At 21.3% G+C, this 18,460-nt stretch overlaps 10 protein-coding genes across 10 annotated transcripts; 2 read left to right on the forward strand and 8 right to left on the reverse strand.

Annotated features, from left to right (window-relative positions):
- Positions 1-1,591, reverse strand: DDB_G0290839 (hypothetical protein; the record flags this gene model as incomplete). Its single annotated transcript, XM_630434.1, has 4 exons — positions 1-29; positions 255-363; positions 473-984; positions 1,021-1,591. Coding segments are annotated over 4 exons (1,221 nt in total), but the record flags the coding sequence as incomplete, so codon positions are not given.
- A 764-nt stretch (positions 1,592-2,355) lies between these two features.
- Positions 2,356-3,099, reverse strand: med20 (hypothetical protein; the record flags this gene model as incomplete). The annotated part of the gene is made up of 2 exons (XM_630435.1): positions 2,356-2,929; positions 3,086-3,099. The coding sequence occupies 2 exons, from the start codon at positions 3,097-3,099 to the stop codon at positions 2,356-2,358; spliced, it is 588 nt and encodes a 195-aa protein (XP_635527.1).
- Positions 3,100-4,764: 1,665 nt separating this feature from the next.
- Positions 4,765-5,422, forward strand: rabG2 (Rab GTPase; the record flags this gene model as incomplete). The annotated part of the gene is made up of 2 exons (XM_630436.1): positions 4,765-4,782; positions 4,958-5,422. The coding sequence occupies 2 exons, from the start codon at positions 4,765-4,767 to the stop codon at positions 5,420-5,422; spliced, it is 483 nt and encodes a 160-aa protein (XP_635528.1).
- A 512-nt stretch (positions 5,423-5,934) lies between these two features.
- DDB_G0290785 (hypothetical protein) lies at positions 5,935-7,587 on the reverse strand (the record flags this gene model as incomplete). The annotated part of the gene is made up of 2 exons (XM_630437.1): positions 5,935-6,793; positions 6,896-7,587. 2 exons carry the CDS (start codon positions 7,585-7,587, stop codon positions 5,935-5,937), a joined length of 1,551 nt encoding a protein of 516 aa, XP_635529.1.
- Positions 7,588-8,840: 1,253 nt separating this feature from the next.
- Positions 8,841-12,824, forward strand: mybO (hypothetical protein; the record flags this gene model as incomplete). The annotated part of the gene is made up of 1 exon (XM_630438.1): positions 8,841-12,824. One exon carries the CDS (start codon positions 8,841-8,843, stop codon positions 12,822-12,824), a length of 3,984 nt encoding a protein of 1,327 aa, XP_635530.1.
- Positions 12,825-12,957: 133 nt separating this feature from the next.
- On the reverse strand, positions 12,958-13,885 carry DDB_G0290827 (Rab GTPase domain-containing protein; the record flags this gene model as incomplete). Its single annotated transcript, XM_001134505.1, has 3 exons — positions 12,958-13,542; positions 13,640-13,780; positions 13,859-13,885. 3 exons carry the CDS (start codon positions 13,883-13,885, stop codon positions 12,958-12,960), a joined length of 753 nt encoding a protein of 250 aa, XP_001134505.1.
- Positions 13,886-14,298: 413 nt separating this feature from the next.
- Positions 14,299-15,088, reverse strand: rabM (Rab GTPase; the record flags this gene model as incomplete). The annotated part of the gene is made up of 3 exons (XM_630440.2): positions 14,299-14,739; positions 14,841-14,987; positions 15,068-15,088. The coding sequence occupies 3 exons, from the start codon at positions 15,086-15,088 to the stop codon at positions 14,299-14,301; spliced, it is 609 nt and encodes a 202-aa protein (XP_635532.2).
- A 325-nt stretch (positions 15,089-15,413) lies between these two features.
- Positions 15,414-16,193, reverse strand: rabL (GTP binding protein RARE7L; the record flags this gene model as incomplete). Its single annotated transcript, XM_630441.1, has 3 exons — positions 15,414-15,851; positions 15,921-16,070; positions 16,167-16,193. 3 exons carry the CDS (start codon positions 16,191-16,193, stop codon positions 15,414-15,416), a joined length of 615 nt encoding a protein of 204 aa, XP_635533.1.
- A 280-nt stretch (positions 16,194-16,473) lies between these two features.
- On the reverse strand, positions 16,474-17,122 carry rabK3 (Rab GTPase domain-containing protein; the record flags this gene model as incomplete). Its single annotated transcript, XM_001134506.1, has 3 exons — positions 16,474-16,776; positions 16,855-16,971; positions 17,096-17,122. The coding sequence occupies 3 exons, from the start codon at positions 17,120-17,122 to the stop codon at positions 16,474-16,476; spliced, it is 447 nt and encodes a 148-aa protein (XP_001134506.1).
- Positions 17,123-17,392: 270 nt separating this feature from the next.
- Positions 17,393-18,155, reverse strand: rabN1 (Rab GTPase; the record flags this gene model as incomplete). The annotated part of the gene is made up of 2 exons (XM_630443.1): positions 17,393-18,013; positions 18,126-18,155. The coding sequence occupies 2 exons, from the start codon at positions 18,153-18,155 to the stop codon at positions 17,393-17,395; spliced, it is 651 nt and encodes a 216-aa protein (XP_635535.1).
- Between the last annotated feature and the right edge of the window lie 305 nt (positions 18,156-18,460).

Consider the following 18,460-nt stretch of genomic DNA (forward strand, 5'->3'; position numbering starts at 1 on the left):
AAAATAATTAAAAAAAAAAAAAAAAATATCTAAAAGTTGATTATTGTAAAATAAAAAGAAATCTAGATTGAAAATTTATTTTTAGAATTCCAATTTTATTTTTTTTTTTTTTTTTTTTTTTTTTGAGAATTAATAAAACAGTGTGTGTTTTAAATTTTTTTTTTTTATATACAATTGAGTCACCTTTTTTTTTTTTTTTAATAATTATGATATTAGTATTTTAAAAGACTTTTTTTCTCTTGACAAAAATCTACCAATTGTTGAGCCTAATGAAAAACCAATTCCTTTAAATAATTTTAATCTTTTTTCTCTTTCTTCTTTTGTAAATACACTATTTGGATCATCTTTAAAAAATTCATCAACCTATTTTTTTTTTTATAAAGGTTTCTATTAATAAATAAAAAAAAAATAAAAAAAAAAATTTCCCAAATAAATAAATAAATAAATAAATTTAAATTATAATTATAATTACTTTTTCATGATTTAAAATTGATTTAAAATCAAATTTATCACATAAATGAGAATGATGATGATGATAATCTTGATTTGAATTTATTTTAGTTAAACAATAGAAAACGATTGGTGAAATATCAAAAAATAATTTTGCAATGAATTTACTATATTCAGATTTATTTGAATGATTATGATTATTTTGATGATAAATTATAAATTCAATTGAAACCAGTACCCTAACCAACTCATTTTCCGAATTTATATATTTAAATATTTCATTCATTTCATCGAATGGTATTTTCTGATGAGTGTAATCTTTGAATCCCATAGATTGTAATTTTTCAATTGTTAAATATTCTTTTAAATTATTAATATCATTTAATAATATAAAATTAATTAACTTCTTTCTATTATTAATATATTTTAAATCTGATAATGCATGAATTTTTTCAAATTCTTTATTTAAATCGTAATAGTAATCTCTATTATATGAAAATTTATTAAATATAATATCAATTAAATTTTCAATCTCTTGTATTTTTTTTTTATAATTATGGTGACTATTACTATATCTATAATTATTATTTTCACTATGACTACGACTATGATGATGATGATGATGGTGATGATGACCTCTACTACTACCACTAGTACTATGACTATGGTGATGGTGATTAGTGATATCATTTGAATTTGAATTTGTAATTGTACTATTAGAACTATTATTAATGCCATCAGTGGTGTCACAACTATTACATATACTATTACTATTATTACTATTATAATTATTATTATTATTATTATTATTAATATTATTATTAATATTATTTAATTGAGAAAGATTCTCATTTACACTTCCACCACCACCAATACTACCACTACCAGTGCAAGCATTATCACAGTCTTGATTTGTATTATTGTTGTTTGGATGGTTTAAACCATCATCATTATTAAAAAGATTTAAATCTAATTTTGATAAATTTTCATTTACTTTTTTAAAATCAAAATTAAAGTAATCTTCTTCATTTTCTATAAAACTATTATTACCACCATCAGATGATGAAATTGATAATGGTGGTAATTCATCATTTGAAAAAACTTTTTTCCAGTTTTCTTGGAAATTTATATTATTTGTCATTTTAATTAATTAATTATTTTATTTTAAAAAAAAATAAAATAAAAAATAAAAAAAATAAAAAAAAAGTATATTAAAAAGATATTATTTTTAATAATTATTTGATTTTTATTAATATATTTATATTTCTTAAAAAAAAGTTTTTTTATTTTTTAATGTTTAAATAAATTTTTCTAAACAAAAAAAAAAAAAAAAAAAAAAAAAAAAAAGTCATCGTGAAATTTATACTAATTCTACAAATATCAAAATGTTTTTTTTTTTTTTGTTTTTTTTTTTTTTCTTTATTTTTGTTTATTTTTTTTATTTTTTTTTATTTTTTGTTAATTGGGGTGGGTCTGTTGTTTATCAATTTTTAATCATTATAGCGCGATAATGAATTTTCGATTATTTGTTGGAAAAAAAAAAAAAAAGTAATGATTACGTTGAGGCATAACATTAACGTAAGATTGGTAAATTGGATTTGATTTTAAGATCTTGAGAATTGGACTGCAGGTGAATTGGAGATGAGTGAAAGTTGATATTTAAAAAAAAAAAAAAAAAAAGCAGTGTTGTGATATATATAAAAAAAAAAAAAAAAAAAAAAAAAAGGAAAAACAGTGTTGTGAGATGATAAAAAAAAATAAAAAAAAAGAGTGTAAAGGAATCAAATCTATTAATTGTGTGTGTATGTATTTTTTCTATATTATATAATTGATATATTTGTTGAAAAGGAGTGTGATCTGATGTGTAGATCTATACATATATATGTGTTGTATATTAATGTATTATTAATTAATAGTTCTAAATAAATTTACATATTGATAAGAGGTATGAAGATCTGAATAACTTTTTGGTAAAGTTGGATAAGCACTAAAATCAAAACTTGTTTGAATTGGTTCAGGGAATGGACCTAAATTTCCATTAATGAATTCAGATAATAACTTTGTACAATTGAAAGGAGAGGTAACGGGTGTTGAGCAAGCTGTATATTCCACTTCTACCAGTATACCTCTAATCTCAGTTCTGAATACAATAGGACCAACTCTAATAATGAAATCACCCAATTCATATTTGCTTATTAATGCTTCAGTGGTTTGCCTCTTTTTATAGGAATTGGTTTTCTCTAGAATTGATACCATCTCTCTATCAGTTTCGACGATTGTATCCCTGCAAACTGTAAAACATTTCTTTGGCTTTTCATCATACAATAGTAAATGAAATTCTCTTGGTATTAAATTTGATCCATCTGGTACTCTCTCTAAATATAATGAACAATTAATTGTACCTGTTGATACTTTTATTCCTCCTAAAAATTCTATCCTTTTTGTCATTTCTGGTAATTGACCTTTAAATGAGAATATACTTTTTTTTTTTTTTTAGTTTTGAATAAATAAATAAAAAAAAATAATAATTAAAAAACAAATAAAAACAAATAAAAAATATATAATGATTTAAAATTTTAAAATTAATTAACTTTTTATTTTATTCTATTTTTTTTATTTTTTTAAGGAAATTTACCATTTATATCCCATTTTTCTTAATTTATATTATTTTTTTTTTTTTTTTTTCTTATTTTAAATATAAGTGAATATGACTATAAATATATGTTTTATAAAAATAATTATGTTCAAAAAAAAAAAAAATAAAAAAAAAAAAAAAAAAAAAAAATTTAAAAATAAAAAAATAAAAAAAAAATTTAAAAAAAAAAAAAAAAAAATGTTTTTTTGGTGTGTTGAATCTTAATTAAAAATTAATATGCGGAGATAATGCCTAAATCAAAATCTCGTATGTTAATAAAAATTGGAATTTTGATTGATAGAGGAAAAAAAATTAAAAAAAAAAAAAAAAAAAAGGTTTTTTGTAAAAAACCATTCTATTAACTATGAATAGAGTAAAAAAATAATTTTATTTTATTTATTTATTAAATTTTAAAAAAAAAAAATTTTTTAAACCATATTAACTATTTGGGTTCGACAAAACCCAAACTTTTTCTTTTTTTTTTTTTTTTTTTTTCTTTTTTTTTTTAGGTTCCAGTTTTCGATTAAAAAAAAAAAAAAATTTTAATAATTTAATATATATATATTATTTTTTTTTTTTTTTTTCCATAAATAATATTATTTTAACATTATTTTTATAATACTCTCAGTTTAATAAAGCACACTTTTCAATCATTTTTAAAAAATAAAATTAAAAAAAATTAAAAAAAATAAAATAAAAAAAAAAAAATAAAAAATAAAAAAAAAATTGGAAAAAAAAAAATTTTAAAAAAAAATTTTAAAATAAAATAAATTAAAATAAAAATAAAACAGTAAATAAAACAAATAGTAATAATCAATATACAAAAAAATATAAAAAAAATCAAATATAAAACGTGGAAAAAAAAAAAAAAAATAAAATAATAATAAAATAAAATAAAAAAAAAGAAAAAAAAAAAAAAAAAAAAAAGAAAAAAAAAAAAAAAAAAAAAGGAAATTTTTTTTTTTTTTTTTTAAATTTTGGAAAAAAAAAAAAAAAAAAAAATTTTTTTTCATAAAAACCTTGAGGGTGGGGTTTTTGGGGGCCATATAAATAAATTTTTTAAAAAAAGGGGGGACCCGAAAATATCATAATCGCCCTTTTTATATATACCCATACCCCTACATTGATTCATACATACATCATACTTATACACATGCACACACATGCACCACATACACACATTGTTCACATACCGAAAAAAACAATAATAATAAAAAAAAAAAAAAAAATCAAATAAAATAAAAAAAAAAAAAAAAAAAAAAAAAAATCAATTCAAATTTGTTCGCTGTGAATCACATACAATAAATTTTTTTTTTTTTTTTTTAGGATACACAATACTAACCTCACTTCTTTTTTTCTAAAAATAATAATAAAATATTAAACGTTAAATAAAATAAAAACTACAATTATTACAACACTTTACAGAGATGTTTTTAAAATTTTATTAATTGGTGATTCAGCAGTTGGAAAAACATCGTTATTATTAAGATTTGCAGTATGTATCTATTTTAAAGCATGAAAAAAATAAAAATAAAAATAAAAAAAATAAAATAAAATTCATGGTCAAATGGATTTAAAAAAAAAAAAAAAATATAAATATTAAATATCTTTTTTTTTTTTTAAAAAAAAAAAACTCAATTCATATATAGGATAACTCTTTTCAAGAGACTTCAGTAAATATGACTAGTGTCGATTATGTAAGTTTAGTTATCCACTCTCAAATATTGTATTCTTCTTTCTTTCTCTCAAAAAAAAAAAAAAAATAAAAAAATAAAAAAATTTCAATTTTTTTTTTTTTTTTTTTTTTTTTTTTTTTTTTTTCTTCCGCTCCTTAGCCAACGCTAACTTTTTTTTTTTTTTTTTTTTTTTTAGAAAAATAAAAATATAGTTATTGATGGTAGAACATTTAATTTACAAATTTGGGATACAGCAGGACAAGAAAGATTTAGAACAATTACATCATCTTTTTATAGAGGAGCACATGGCGTTTTAGTTTGTTATGACGTAACAGATCAACTTACATATAATAACGTTAGATTATGGATGCAAGAAATTCAAAGATATGCAGTACTTGGCGTTAGTAGAGTTTTAGTTGGAAACAAATGCGATCTCGAAGATAGAAAATTGGTAAACACATCAATTGCAAGAGAATATGCCGATAGTCTTGGTATTCCATTCATGGAAGCTTCTGCTGCAACTGGTGTTAATGTTGAAGAGGCTTTCATGGCAATGGCAAATGAAATTTATAGAAATCATATGGGTGGTTCAAAACCTTCTGTTGTAAACCCAGGAAGTGGAGGTACCAGTAACACTGGTGGTAAAAAAAAATTTTGTTAATAAAAAAAAAAAAAAAAAAAAAAAAAAACTAAATCAAATCAAACCAAACCAAACCAAACCAAACTAAATAACAACAATCACAACCAACATACAATCAATAACACTCATAATAAAATGCAATATTAATAATCCTAAAAATAAAAATAAAAAAATAACACCATTTCACTTCGCTGGACCACTTGGTTGATTGAAAAAAAAAAAAGAAAAAAAAAAAAAAAAAAGGAAAAAAAAAAAAAAAAACCTTTTACACAACTAAAAAAATAATACCAAAATTTAAAAAAAAAGGGGATAAAAAAAGCGCCGGGTTTTGGCCAATGGTTTAAAAAGTTTTATATAATGGCACCATCAAAAATTAAAAATTAAAAAAAAAAAAATTAAATTGTAAAATTTTACCTTAAAAAAAAAAAAAAAAAAAAATCTAAATCTATTTTTAAACATTTTTTTAAAACTATTTTTAACTTTTTTTATTTTTAATTTATTTAATTTATTTAATTTTTTTTTTTAAAAATTTATTAATGCATTAATTGACCACAATTATAAATATCTTGAATTAAAGTTGATTTTTGTAATGGTTTACGAATATCATTTTCAAAGTTAACATCAACTCTAATTAATTTTCTAACAGTATTATTTTCATGAAGGATGGCACCTAAAGTTTTCCAAGTCATTTTTGGAATGTTATATTTCTCTCTAATGTCATAGAGTATTTCATCTTCGGTACGATTGGCATACCAAATGTTAACACGATTCCATGCATGTTGACCCTCCTTACCTTTGTAATTCATTGCCTCTGGTAACTCTATGAAAGTGGTACGTGATGATATTAAATGATTGGATAGAGTATCTTCGAAATGTTGTTGAGTTTTCATATCGAACCAATGGAAAATTGATAAACAAAATTGGTACTCGTAGAGATGATTGTATTGTTGTGTCAATTGTTCAAACATTGATGGAAGTATACGAGTTTTGCATAGATAGTTATTGGTTAGGCCTAATTCATTGATTTTACTCTCGTGTATTGATGCGGCTGATTTATATTCGTTCATAGCTTCACCTTCAAAACTAAACACTGTTGCCTCTGGGAATTTCTGTGCCAATTGAATTGAAAAGAAACCTTGATTAGATCCATAATCAGCCATTTTACTACCTTCAACTTGTCTATTATCTAAATTTAATTCCCTTTCAATCATTCTCCATCTTGGTAAATTACGATATGGATGATATCCTTCAATCTTTTCACCTGGTATCTCTAATGCTCCAATCGACTCCAAATCACTCTTTGCATTCTTAAATAATATTTTCTCACTATCTCTCTTTGATTTTTGTACTTTTAATGGTGTTTGTGCTCCAACAAATATTAAATCAAATTCACTTTTTTTTTTTTTAAAAAAATAAAAAAAAAATATTAATTAGTATTAAATTTTATTATTATTATTATTATTATTGTTATTTATCTATTTATTTTTTACTTACGGTGGGAAAACAGTTTGAAAAATATATTGTGATCTTAAAACATGGAAATCAGATGTAACAATGAATAATCTTTGAACACCAATTTTTTGAAGATAGTTTAAAGTGAAACGTGCATTTTCAGCAGTATTGGATGAATTGTTTTCAATCAAGATGTCAAATGGTGAGACGTCATTTTGTAGAGCTATTTCATTCATTGCCTCAGCTTCTGAATTGAATGCTTTATCTGGATCACTTTGTTCTTCTTTACCTTTACCTGATAGAATTAATTTGGTTTTACCACCTTCAACATCATTCAATTTGGTATAGTATTCACATGCCAATACAACACGCTCTTTTAAAATTTGTGTTGGCATACCATCTGAATGTAATGAATATCCTAATACAACAATTGCTGAATCATATTGTGTTACATTATCAATTTCACATGTACTTTGTTCTTCACTACATTGTTGAATTGTATTTTTATTAATTTTAATATTTTTATTATTGATATTATTATTGGCATTATTATTATTATTGGCGTTATTATTATTATTATTATTATTATTATTGTTTTCAATATTCGATTTAAATGATACAAATGAAAGTAAATAAATTACTAGTACTACTACAATTAAAATTCTAATTTTATTTTTGCTTGCGAATGCTGACACATTTTCAAATGTGTTTGACTGTTTTCTGTTATAAAACATTTTTTTTTTTTTTTTTTTTTTTTTTCTTTCTTTTTTTAATTTAAAAGAAAATTTAGATCTTTTCTTTTTTTATCTAATAATTATAATGATTTATTATTGGAAATAATTATAAAATAAATAAATAAAAAATAGGTGATAGTATGAAAAAAAAAAATGAAAAAAACAAATAAAAAAAAAGTTTTGTGTTTTGGTTGATAGATAATTTCCCAAATAGATATAATAAATGGAAAAACGTCAATGAAAATTAAAAAAAAAAAAAAAACTAAAATTATAAAAAAAAACAAAATCAAAATTTTTTTTTATTTTTTTTTTATTTTTTTTTTATTTTTTTAATTTTTTTTTTTTTTTTTTTTTAAAAACGTCCTTTACTTTTCCATTGAACAATATGGGTACGTTAATATTTTTAATAATTAAATTCACATACACACACAATTTTTATTTTTATTATTAATTTATTTTTATTTTTATTTTTTTTCTATTTTTTTATTTTTAAAAATAATATAGACAATAAAAATAATAAAAATAATAATTACTTAAAATTAAATCATGATCAAATAAATAAAAAAAAAAAAAAAAAAAAAAAAAAATCTAATAGTAAATAAATTTAGTTTTAAATAAATTCCAAATAGGGATGAAAAATTAAAAATAAAAAAAAAAAACAATTGAAGATAATGACAACAAATATCCATTTTTTTAAAAATAAAAATTTACCTCCAATTTTCAAATTTTTTTTTTTTTTTTTTTATTTTTATTTTTTTTTTATTTTTATTTTTTATTTTTTATTTTTTTTTCTTTATTAAACACATTTTTTTTATTTTATTTTTTCTTTTTTTATTTTTTTCTTTTTCCACTATCCCATTTGTTTTATTTCATTTTATTTTATTTTGTTTTATTTTTTTTTTTATTTTTATTTTTAAATGATACAACTAATACTTTGCAAATAGTATTAATATACTAAGAAACCAACATAAAAAAAAAAAAAAAAAAAAAAAAAAAAAAAAAAACCGGCAAAAGGGTTAAATAATAATAATAATAATAATAATAATAATAATAATAATAATAATAATAATAATAATAATAATAATAATAATAATAATAATAATAATAATAATAAAAATAATAATAATAGTAATAATAATAATAATAATAATAATAATAATAATAATAATAATAATAATTTTTTAAATAACTATGGTTTTGAAAATAATCTATTGATAAATGATGAACCGACCACGCCTTTAAACTTTTTTGATATGCCAACTATCTTTCAAACACCAACACCCAATATCGATATTACTCTTAACAATAGCACTCAGTTTTATTATTCTACACCACAACAAACATCTCCTTTACAAAAGCAACAACAGCAACAACAACAGCAACAACAACAGCAACAACAGCAGCAACAACAACAAACATCACCTATACAGCAACAAATCTCTCAACAACAACAAATATCCCCTTTACAACAATTATTACAAAAACAACAACAGCAGCAACAATCACCTGTACATCAAATACATCAACAACTAATACAACAAATTATACCACCTAAACAGCAAGAAAAACAGCAAGAAAAGATACAAGATGAACTTAAAATACAATCAACCACTCCTGTAATTAACAACAACATCAACAACATTAACAATAACATTAATACTACTAATAATAATAATAAAACTAATGAACGACAAAATAATGAAGAATCAAATCAGATATCAACAATAACAACAACAGGAACAACAACAGGAACAACAGCAACAATAATATCACCAAATAAATTAGATATTGAACAATTTGTAAAGGGTAATGAAAAAGTATCAAGAAGAACAAGAGCACATGTTTCATTACAAAATTTAGATTTTGAAGAATTGGATGCATACTTTGATACTCATGTTTCAACTATACCATTGGAAGAGGCAACAAGCCTCAGTCAAAGTAATCATTTTGGATTTTTAGATACAAATATCTATAATGATGAATATAAACAGTTTATAACAAATTTAAAATCGGGTGGATTCGGTGATATTAATATTTTTGAGGAAGAAGACGATGAAGATTATATTCCTCCCGAAGAAGAAGAAGATGATGATGAAGATAATATCAATGTTTATAATGATAAAAATATTGATTATTCAACTAATATAACTTCAAAGAATAATAGTAATGAAGATTATAATAGTAATGAAGATCATAATAGTAATGATGAAAATGATTATAATAATACTGCTAATAATATTAATAATAATAATATTGGTGATGAAAGTGATAATAATAATAATAATAATAATAATATTAATAATAATAGTAATAAAGGAGATGATGACGATGATGATGATGATGATAATAATGATGATGATGATGATGACAATGATATTAGTTATGTTGATTTAAATAATGATGGTGAAAATGATGAAAGTTCAAATGAAATGGCAGCATTAGTTAATGATTATTTAGAGAATGAAGCAAAGGAGATTAATGGTCAAAATGGTTTTTTTAAATTATTAGATTTAAATTTAGGAGAGCAATTTAAACAAGTAATTGCACCACTACCACTAAATCAAATAACTTCAACAATACAGCAGCAACAACAAAATGATTTTATACTACCAATTGAAAATTTTATTGGTATATCAAATTCAGTTTTGGTTTCACCAATACCAGATTTTGATCCAAATTTTAAACCTGATAGTAAAATTGAAAAGAAATTATCATCAATAACATTAAATGGTACTCAATTAAATAATTTATATATAACTACACCACCACAACAACAACAACAATCATCCTCATCAATAAATTCATCTAATACAATGTCGTCTTCGTCATCATCATCATCATTATCAAAAAATAAATTAAAAAAAAAGAAAAAAGAAGAAAAAAGAAAAGAAGAGAAAAGAAAAGAAGAAAAAAGAAAAGAAAAGAAAAGAAAGAAGAGACAATCAATTACAATATCAAAATTTAAAAAGAATAAAAAGAAAACTAATGGTGGTTTTAGTAGTGATTCAGAATCAGATTCAAGTTCAGATGATTCAGATGATTCAGATTTTTATTATAGTGATATTGAAGAGGGTGGTGGTGGTAATGGTAATGGAAGTGGGAGTGGTGTTGGTGTTGTAGATAGTGATAATGAAGAAGGTGATTCTAGTAGTGATGACTTTTCAAAGAAAAAGAAAAGAAAACTTTATCATACAAATAATAGTAATAATTCTATAGAAAATAATAATAATAATAACAATAATAATAATCATGAATCAACATCAAATTCTATTTTCACCTTAACATTGGAACAAATTCAAGAGGTTAAACTTCAAATAGCTCAACATTATCAACTATTAATTCAAGTTTATCTTTTAATGAGAATTCAAACAAATCCTGAAAATTTTAATTTAAATTTAAAGAAAAAAAAGAAAATTCAATCATCATCATCATCATCATCATCAACAATTAAAGAGATTGATTCTGCAGAAGATGATGAGGATAATTATAATAATAATAATAATAATATTAATAATGATGATGAAGATGATAATAATAATAATAATGAAGATGATAATGATGATATTGAAAAATATTATAGTACTTATAGAAATATTGTAAATAGAAAACCACCAACTGATATGGTACAACATAATGGTATGATTGATTCAGTGAAGAGAATGTTGGATCAATTATTTAATTATCATCAAAAACATGTAGAGAATCAAATTTATAGTAAAATTATATTTCAACAAATGGAATCACCATCAAAGGTATTTACAAGATCAGTGAAGAAGGCATTGGTACCACATGTTACCTCGCAGCTATTCGACTCTGAAGCGATTAAACTTTATCCCTATTTGAATGAATTGATCGTAGAGGATCCAATACCATCTTTTAAAACTATGGAGATTATATTATCAATTTTCAAAGATCACTTTTCAGAGTCTTACAATTATCGTAATGTGAAATTAAATCAATTGAAATTCACTGGCGGCGAGGATCTACTACTCCTTATGGGTGTGAAAAGATTTGGTACCTTTAATTGGAGAATCATTCAAAAACGTTACTTTCCAAATAAAACCGATGATCAATTATTTCATCGTTATAAAAATTTACTCTCTCATTCAAGTGCAAATAATCAATTGAAACAATATTTAAATGGTGCTAAATTCACTAAAGAAGAAGAGGAGAAATTGGATGGAGCAATTAAAATACATGGATTGAAATGGGATATCATCTCTAGAGATTATTTACATTGGAAAGAACCTGCAATGTTAAAAAAGTTTTATGAAAAACGTGAAAAACAAGTTGAAAAAAAAAATTTATTCGAAAGAAGACAATTAAAAAAAGAGAAAAGAAATTTAGAAAGACAAAGAAAACAAGAACAACAAAGATTATTAGAATTAGAAATGGAACAAGATGAAATTGAAAGACAAAAACAATTAGAATTTAATTCTACTAATAATAATAATAATAATAATAATAATAATAATAATAATAATAATAATAATAATAATAATAATAATAATAATAATAATAATAATAATAATAATAATAATAATAATAATAATAATAATGAAAATAGTTCAACAAATAGTAATAATGATAGTGGTAATGAAAATAATTATGAATTTGGTGATAATGAAACTGAAATTTTAAATGATAATATTGAAATCTCAACAACTATAGATATTAATAATCCAATCATTGAAAATAATAGTTCAACTTCAACAACAAGAGAAACTTCACCAGTTCAAATGAATCCATGTCCAATCTCTTCATTATCAATTACAAATCAACAATTCCAATTACAACAAGACCAATATCAGTTACAACAATATCAATTTTATCAACAACAACAGCAATATAACCAACAGCAATATGAGCAACAACAACAACAACAACAACAACAACAACAACAACAACAACAACAACAACAACAACAACAACAACAACAACAACAACAACAACAACATGAACAACAACAAAATGAACAACAACGTACTAATAATTTAAGTACAGAAACAATTATTAAATCAGATAATTTAAATATTGTCGATGGAATTTTAATTAAATGGACAAGAGAAGAAGATAGAATTATTTTAATCACAGTAAAAGAAAAAGGTACTGTAGATAATGAAATTTGGAAATCACTCTCTGATACAAAGATACAAGATAAAACTCCAGATCAGATCATGTACAGATATCTCCAACTTTTGGAGTTGATCAAAAGATCTCAGTTTGCAAAACAATAAAAACAAAAAAAAAAAAAAAAACAAATAAAAAATTTAAAACCTTTTTTTTTTTTTTTTTTTATTGGATTGATTATTGACCTACAATATAAACGCAACTCGTCTTTTATTTTATTAATTAAATTCTTAACACTAATTAATAACTACAATTAGAGACATCTACACACCAACAAAATCTAATTTTTTTATTTCTTATTTCTTGTTGTCTAAAAACAACAGGATCACTTATAATATTTCCTTTATAAAATTGAAGTGCCAATCCAATACCTCTTATAAATGATTCTTGAATATTTATTGATTCTTTAGCTGACGTTTCAAAATAATGAATCCTACAAAAATAAGGATTGCTATAATTCCCATTATTAATTTTGTCTTGTTGTTTTCTACACCATTCATCAATTTTTTCTTTTGAAATAATTTCATTGTTATTATTATTATTATTATTATTATTATTATTATTATTATTATTATTATTATTATTATTATTATTATTATTATTATATTTATTTTTATTATTTATTAAATCTATTTTATTTCCCAAGATAATTATTGGAACATTTACATAATTTGATGATAATAAGAAATCATTTAACCATTTTTCAAGATTTTCAAATGATGTTAAATTATTTAAATCAAAACATAAAAAACAACAATGAGCACCTCTATAAAATATATTTAAAGGATAATTTATATTATTCATTTTATTTGGAATATCCCAGATCTATATTTTAATATATACATTTAAATATTTTTAATTAATAATATTTGTTTTTGTTATTAAATTGTTAAAAAAAAAAAAAAAAAAAAAAAATACAAACATTTAATATTATATGTTGACGTTTGAAATCAATTTCTTTTTGGTGTAAATAGTCCATTGGAGTTTTATTTTCATATTTTTTCCCTAAAAAACTTTTAATAATAGAACTCTTTCCAACTCCAGAGTCTCCACCTACAAAAATCTAATTAAATTATTTATTGTTAGTATTTCAAGGTAATTTTTTTAAAAAAAAAAATAATAATAATAACAGTTTGGCAACCTTTAAATTTATTTTTTTTTCATCCATTATTTAATAGCTTTAAAAATATTTTATTCAATTGTTAGTTATTAAAATATTTTTTCTTTTTTTTTTTAAATTATTTATAAAAAAAAAAAAAAAAAAAAGAGATCAGGTTTCTCTGGTGTGAAAATCTCCAAAAAAAAAATAAAAAATGAAAATAAGAAAATTAAATAACTGGCATTAAAATAAAGCAATTTTCATTTCCCAAATGAGTTACTTTATTAATTTTTGATAATTTTTAATTTTATTGTGAGAAGTATTATTAATATTGATATTAATGGACCAAATTTTTATTTTATACTTTTATTTTTGAATTTATTTAATTACTATTCATTACTATTAATTAAAAATTCGAGTGATTTACAATATCTTCTAATTATGGTTTATTTTTTTATTTTATTTTTTTTATTTTTTTTTTTCTAACAACAATATCCAGGTTTTACTTCTTGAAGTGAATCAATTGCAGGTGTGGTTATTGGTGGTTTTTGATTTTTATTATAATGTTCCAAAGCTAATTTAAGAGCAGCATTATATGATTCTGTAATATTTTGAGAAAACTTTGCAGATGTTTCAAAATAATGAACTCTATCAATAATTCCTTGATCTTCAATATTTTTACACCATTGTTCAATTCTTTCTTTTGATATTGATTTATCAGTTCTTGGAATATCTTTTTTTGTACCTATTAAAACAAATGGAACTTTTCCAATACAGAACTTTCTAGCTTCGTCCATCCATTTATCAAGATTTTTAAATGATTTTTCATTGTGAATATCAAAACAAAGTGTATAACAATTTGACCAACGATAATAAATTGGGCTTAGGCCATTAAAACGTTCTTGACTACAGGTATCCCAAACCTTGTCATTATCATAATTATTATTATTATTATTATTTATTCCATTTTTTTTTTTTTTTTAACATGTTGTTATTTATTCGTTTTTATGAGTTACAAACTTACATTTAAAATGACAGGTTCATTTTCAATGGTTAGGGTCTTTGAATAAAAAGATGGTGAAACTGTGCACTCATTAATTTCATATTTTCCAGTAACAAAATTATTAAATACAGATGTTTTGCCTACATAACTGTCTCCAAGAGTAATAATCTTAAAAAATTTAAAAATAAATAGTTTAATTTTATATATAAAAAAATTAGAAATTATAAAAACTAATTAAATTATAATACCTTTAAACTTTTTTTACTCATTTTACCTTTCAATAACTTTTAAAAAAAAAAATAAAAAAAAAAAAAATAAATTAAAAAAAAAAATTAAAAACTCGCAAGAGAACAAAGATCTCTATTTTTTTTTTTTTTTTTTTTTTTTTGTTTTTATAAATAGAATTTTTACAATAGTGGTGGGAATTAGACAAAACTTAATTTTTTATACATTTTCAGTTTTTTTTATTTTTTTTCAAAGATAACTATCCAAAAAAATGAATGTGTATATTCATAAATTTTGAAAATAATTTAATAATTTTGAAATGATTAAATAATTTTTTTTTTTTTTTTTTTTTTTTTTTTTTTTTTTTTTTTAACAACATGTTCCAACTTTGACTTCTTCCGGCGGACCAATTGGACGAATAATTGAGATATATTTAACTATACTATAATGTTCCAAAGCTAGTTTTGCAGCAACATTATATAATTCTGTAACATTTTGAGAAAGTTTTGCAGATGTTTCAAAATAATGAACTTTATCTATAATTCCTTGATCTTCAATATTTTTACACCATTGTTCAATTCTTGCCTTTGATATTGATTTATCAGTTCTAGGAATATCACTTTTTGTACCTACTAAAACAAATGGAATATTTCCATAGCAGTACTTTATAATTTCATCCATCCACTTTCCAAGATTAATAAATGATTCTTCATTGTGAATATCAAAACAAAGTGTATAACAATTTGCACCACGAAAATAAGGTGGACTAAATGCTTGAAAACGTTCTTGACCACAGGTATCCCAAACCTAATACAATATAATTTATAATTAATAAAACAGTTTTATTTTATTTTTTTGAATGAATTATACACTTACCATTAAAAACACATGTTTATTTTCAACCTTTAATTCCTTTATAAAATAGTCAGGTCCAATTGAGGGTGGCCTATTATATCGATATTCTCCATTAACATAATGATAAAAGAGAGATGTTTTACCAACATTACTGTCTCCAAGAGTTATAATCTAAAAAAAAAAAAAAAAAAAAAAAAAAAAAAAAAAATTAGAAAAAAAAAAATTTCAATAAAATAAGAAATTAATATATAATATATTAATCAATACCTTTAACATTGTTTTTTCTTCTTTCATTTTTAAATATTATATTATATATTAATGATTAAGTTTAATTTTTAAAAAAAAAAAAAAAAAAAGGGTTTAAATGATATTTTTTATTTTTAATTGTTGAGAGAGCCAAGATCTCTTTTTTTTATTTACAAAATTTAGAAAAAAATAAAAATCTGAAATATTTGGAATGTTGTTTGGATATTTCTATTATTTTTAAAAATAGAAAACAACACCCATGAAAATCATAATTTGAACTTTTATTATTATTATTATTATTATTTATTTTTAAAATTCTACCACAACCCTAATATCCCATTCGATGATGCAGGGTGGAAATATTTATTGAATTTTTCTGTTTATTTTTACACCATTGTTCGATTCTTTCTTTTGAAATTGATTTTTCAGTTCTTTCAATATCACTTTTTGTACCTATTAAAACAAATGGAACTTTCTCATCAACTAATGTATTTGCTTCTAATTCTTTTATCCAATAAATAAGATTATTAAATGATTGTTCATTATGAATACCAAAACAAAGTACACAACAATCTACATCTCTATAATATATTTTACTATCACCGAATGCACTACCATGTGTATTCCATAACTTTTCATTTTTATTGATTTATTATTATTACTATCCATTTTAATTTTTTTTTTTTTTTTTTTTTTTTTTTTTTTAAACCAAATTGGTACTTACTTGAAATGATACTGTTTCATTATCAATGATTATCTCCTTGTAGTGAAAATCTAGTGCAATTGAGTAACCCCATTGAAAAATAGGTCTACCCATATATAATTCTTAATAATCGATAATTTACCCACCATTCTATCACCAATTGTTATTATCTTGTAAAAAAAATGCATATGCTTTAATACTTATATCTGATTTTAATAAGAATTTTTTTTTTTTTTTTTTAAAATACCTTTAAAAGTTTTCTTTTATTATCCATCACTATTATCTGATTAATTTGAAACTTGAAAAAAAAAAAAAAAAAAAAAAAAAAAGTGAGAGAAAGAAAAGTAAAAAAAGTCAGAGTAAGAAAAGCATGCTTTTGAACTTTTTTTTTTTTATTTTTTTTTTTTTTTTGACCACAGAGAAAAAAAAAAGAAAAAAAAAATTTGGTTGTTCACCACCAACTTTTTGCTTCTATAATTTATTTTTTTAAAAAATCAATAATAATAATAATGATAATAATAATAATAATAATAATAATAATAATTCAACAACTTGATGATTTGATATTATTGTTATTTGATATTTCCAGTGTTGGATTTAATTTTGATTCATTTAATTTTTGCATTGAATTAAAATAATTTAAAGCAAACTTTGAAATGATATTGAATGGCTCTTTAATATTTTTTGAATTCTTTGCAGATGTTTCAAAATAATGAACTTTATCTATAATCCTTTGATCTTCAATATTTTTACACCATTGTTCAATTCTTTCATTTGATATTGATTTATCAGTTCTAGGAATATCACTTTTTGTACCTATTAAAACAAATGGTGGTGATAATTTCTCACTTTCCAAACCATTCTCTAAACATTTTGAATGTAATTCCGTTATCCATTTATCAAGATTTTTAAATGATTCTTCATTATGAATATCAAAACAAAGTACACAACAATTTGCATTACGATAGAAATGTCTATTTAAACTGGTAAATCTTTCTTGACCTGCGGTATCCCAAAAATGGTATCCAACAAGTTCATCATCGATCATTATCTCTTTATAAAATAAATCAAAAGTTGATGGACAAGTATAAATACCAAATTTTCTACCTGCGAATTCATTAAATATTGCTGTCTTTCCAGAATTATAATCACCAATCATTATTATCTATTTTTTTTTTTAAAAAAAAAAAAAAAAAAAAAAAAAAAAAAAAAAAAACTAAATTAAAAAATGTTAACTTTTATAGTATAATATAAAAATAAAAATAAAAATCACATACCTTTAATTTCTTATTTGCTTTATATTCCATTTTTAAAAATATGTATGTATGTGTGTGTGAGATAAAAATAAAATAAAAATAAAACCAATCAAGATTTTTTTTTTTTTTTTTTTTTGGGTTGTTTTTTTTTTTTTTTTTTTTTTTATTATTAATTTTTTTTATCTAAACATTATTTTTTGTTCATTCATTTTTAAATATTATATATAATAAAAAAAAATAAAAAAAATAAAAAAAAGGGTTTAATTATTTTTGATTGTTGAGAGAGCCAAGATCTCTTTTTTTTTATTTACAAAATTTGAAAAAAATAAAAATCTGAAATATTGGAATGTTGTTTG

Source organism: Dictyostelium discoideum (genome assembly GCF_000004695.1).
Source record: "Dictyostelium discoideum AX4 chromosome 5 chromosome, whole genome shotgun sequence".
In the NCBI taxonomy this organism is placed as follows: domain Eukaryota; phylum Evosea; class Eumycetozoa; order Dictyosteliales; family Dictyosteliaceae; genus Dictyostelium; species Dictyostelium discoideum.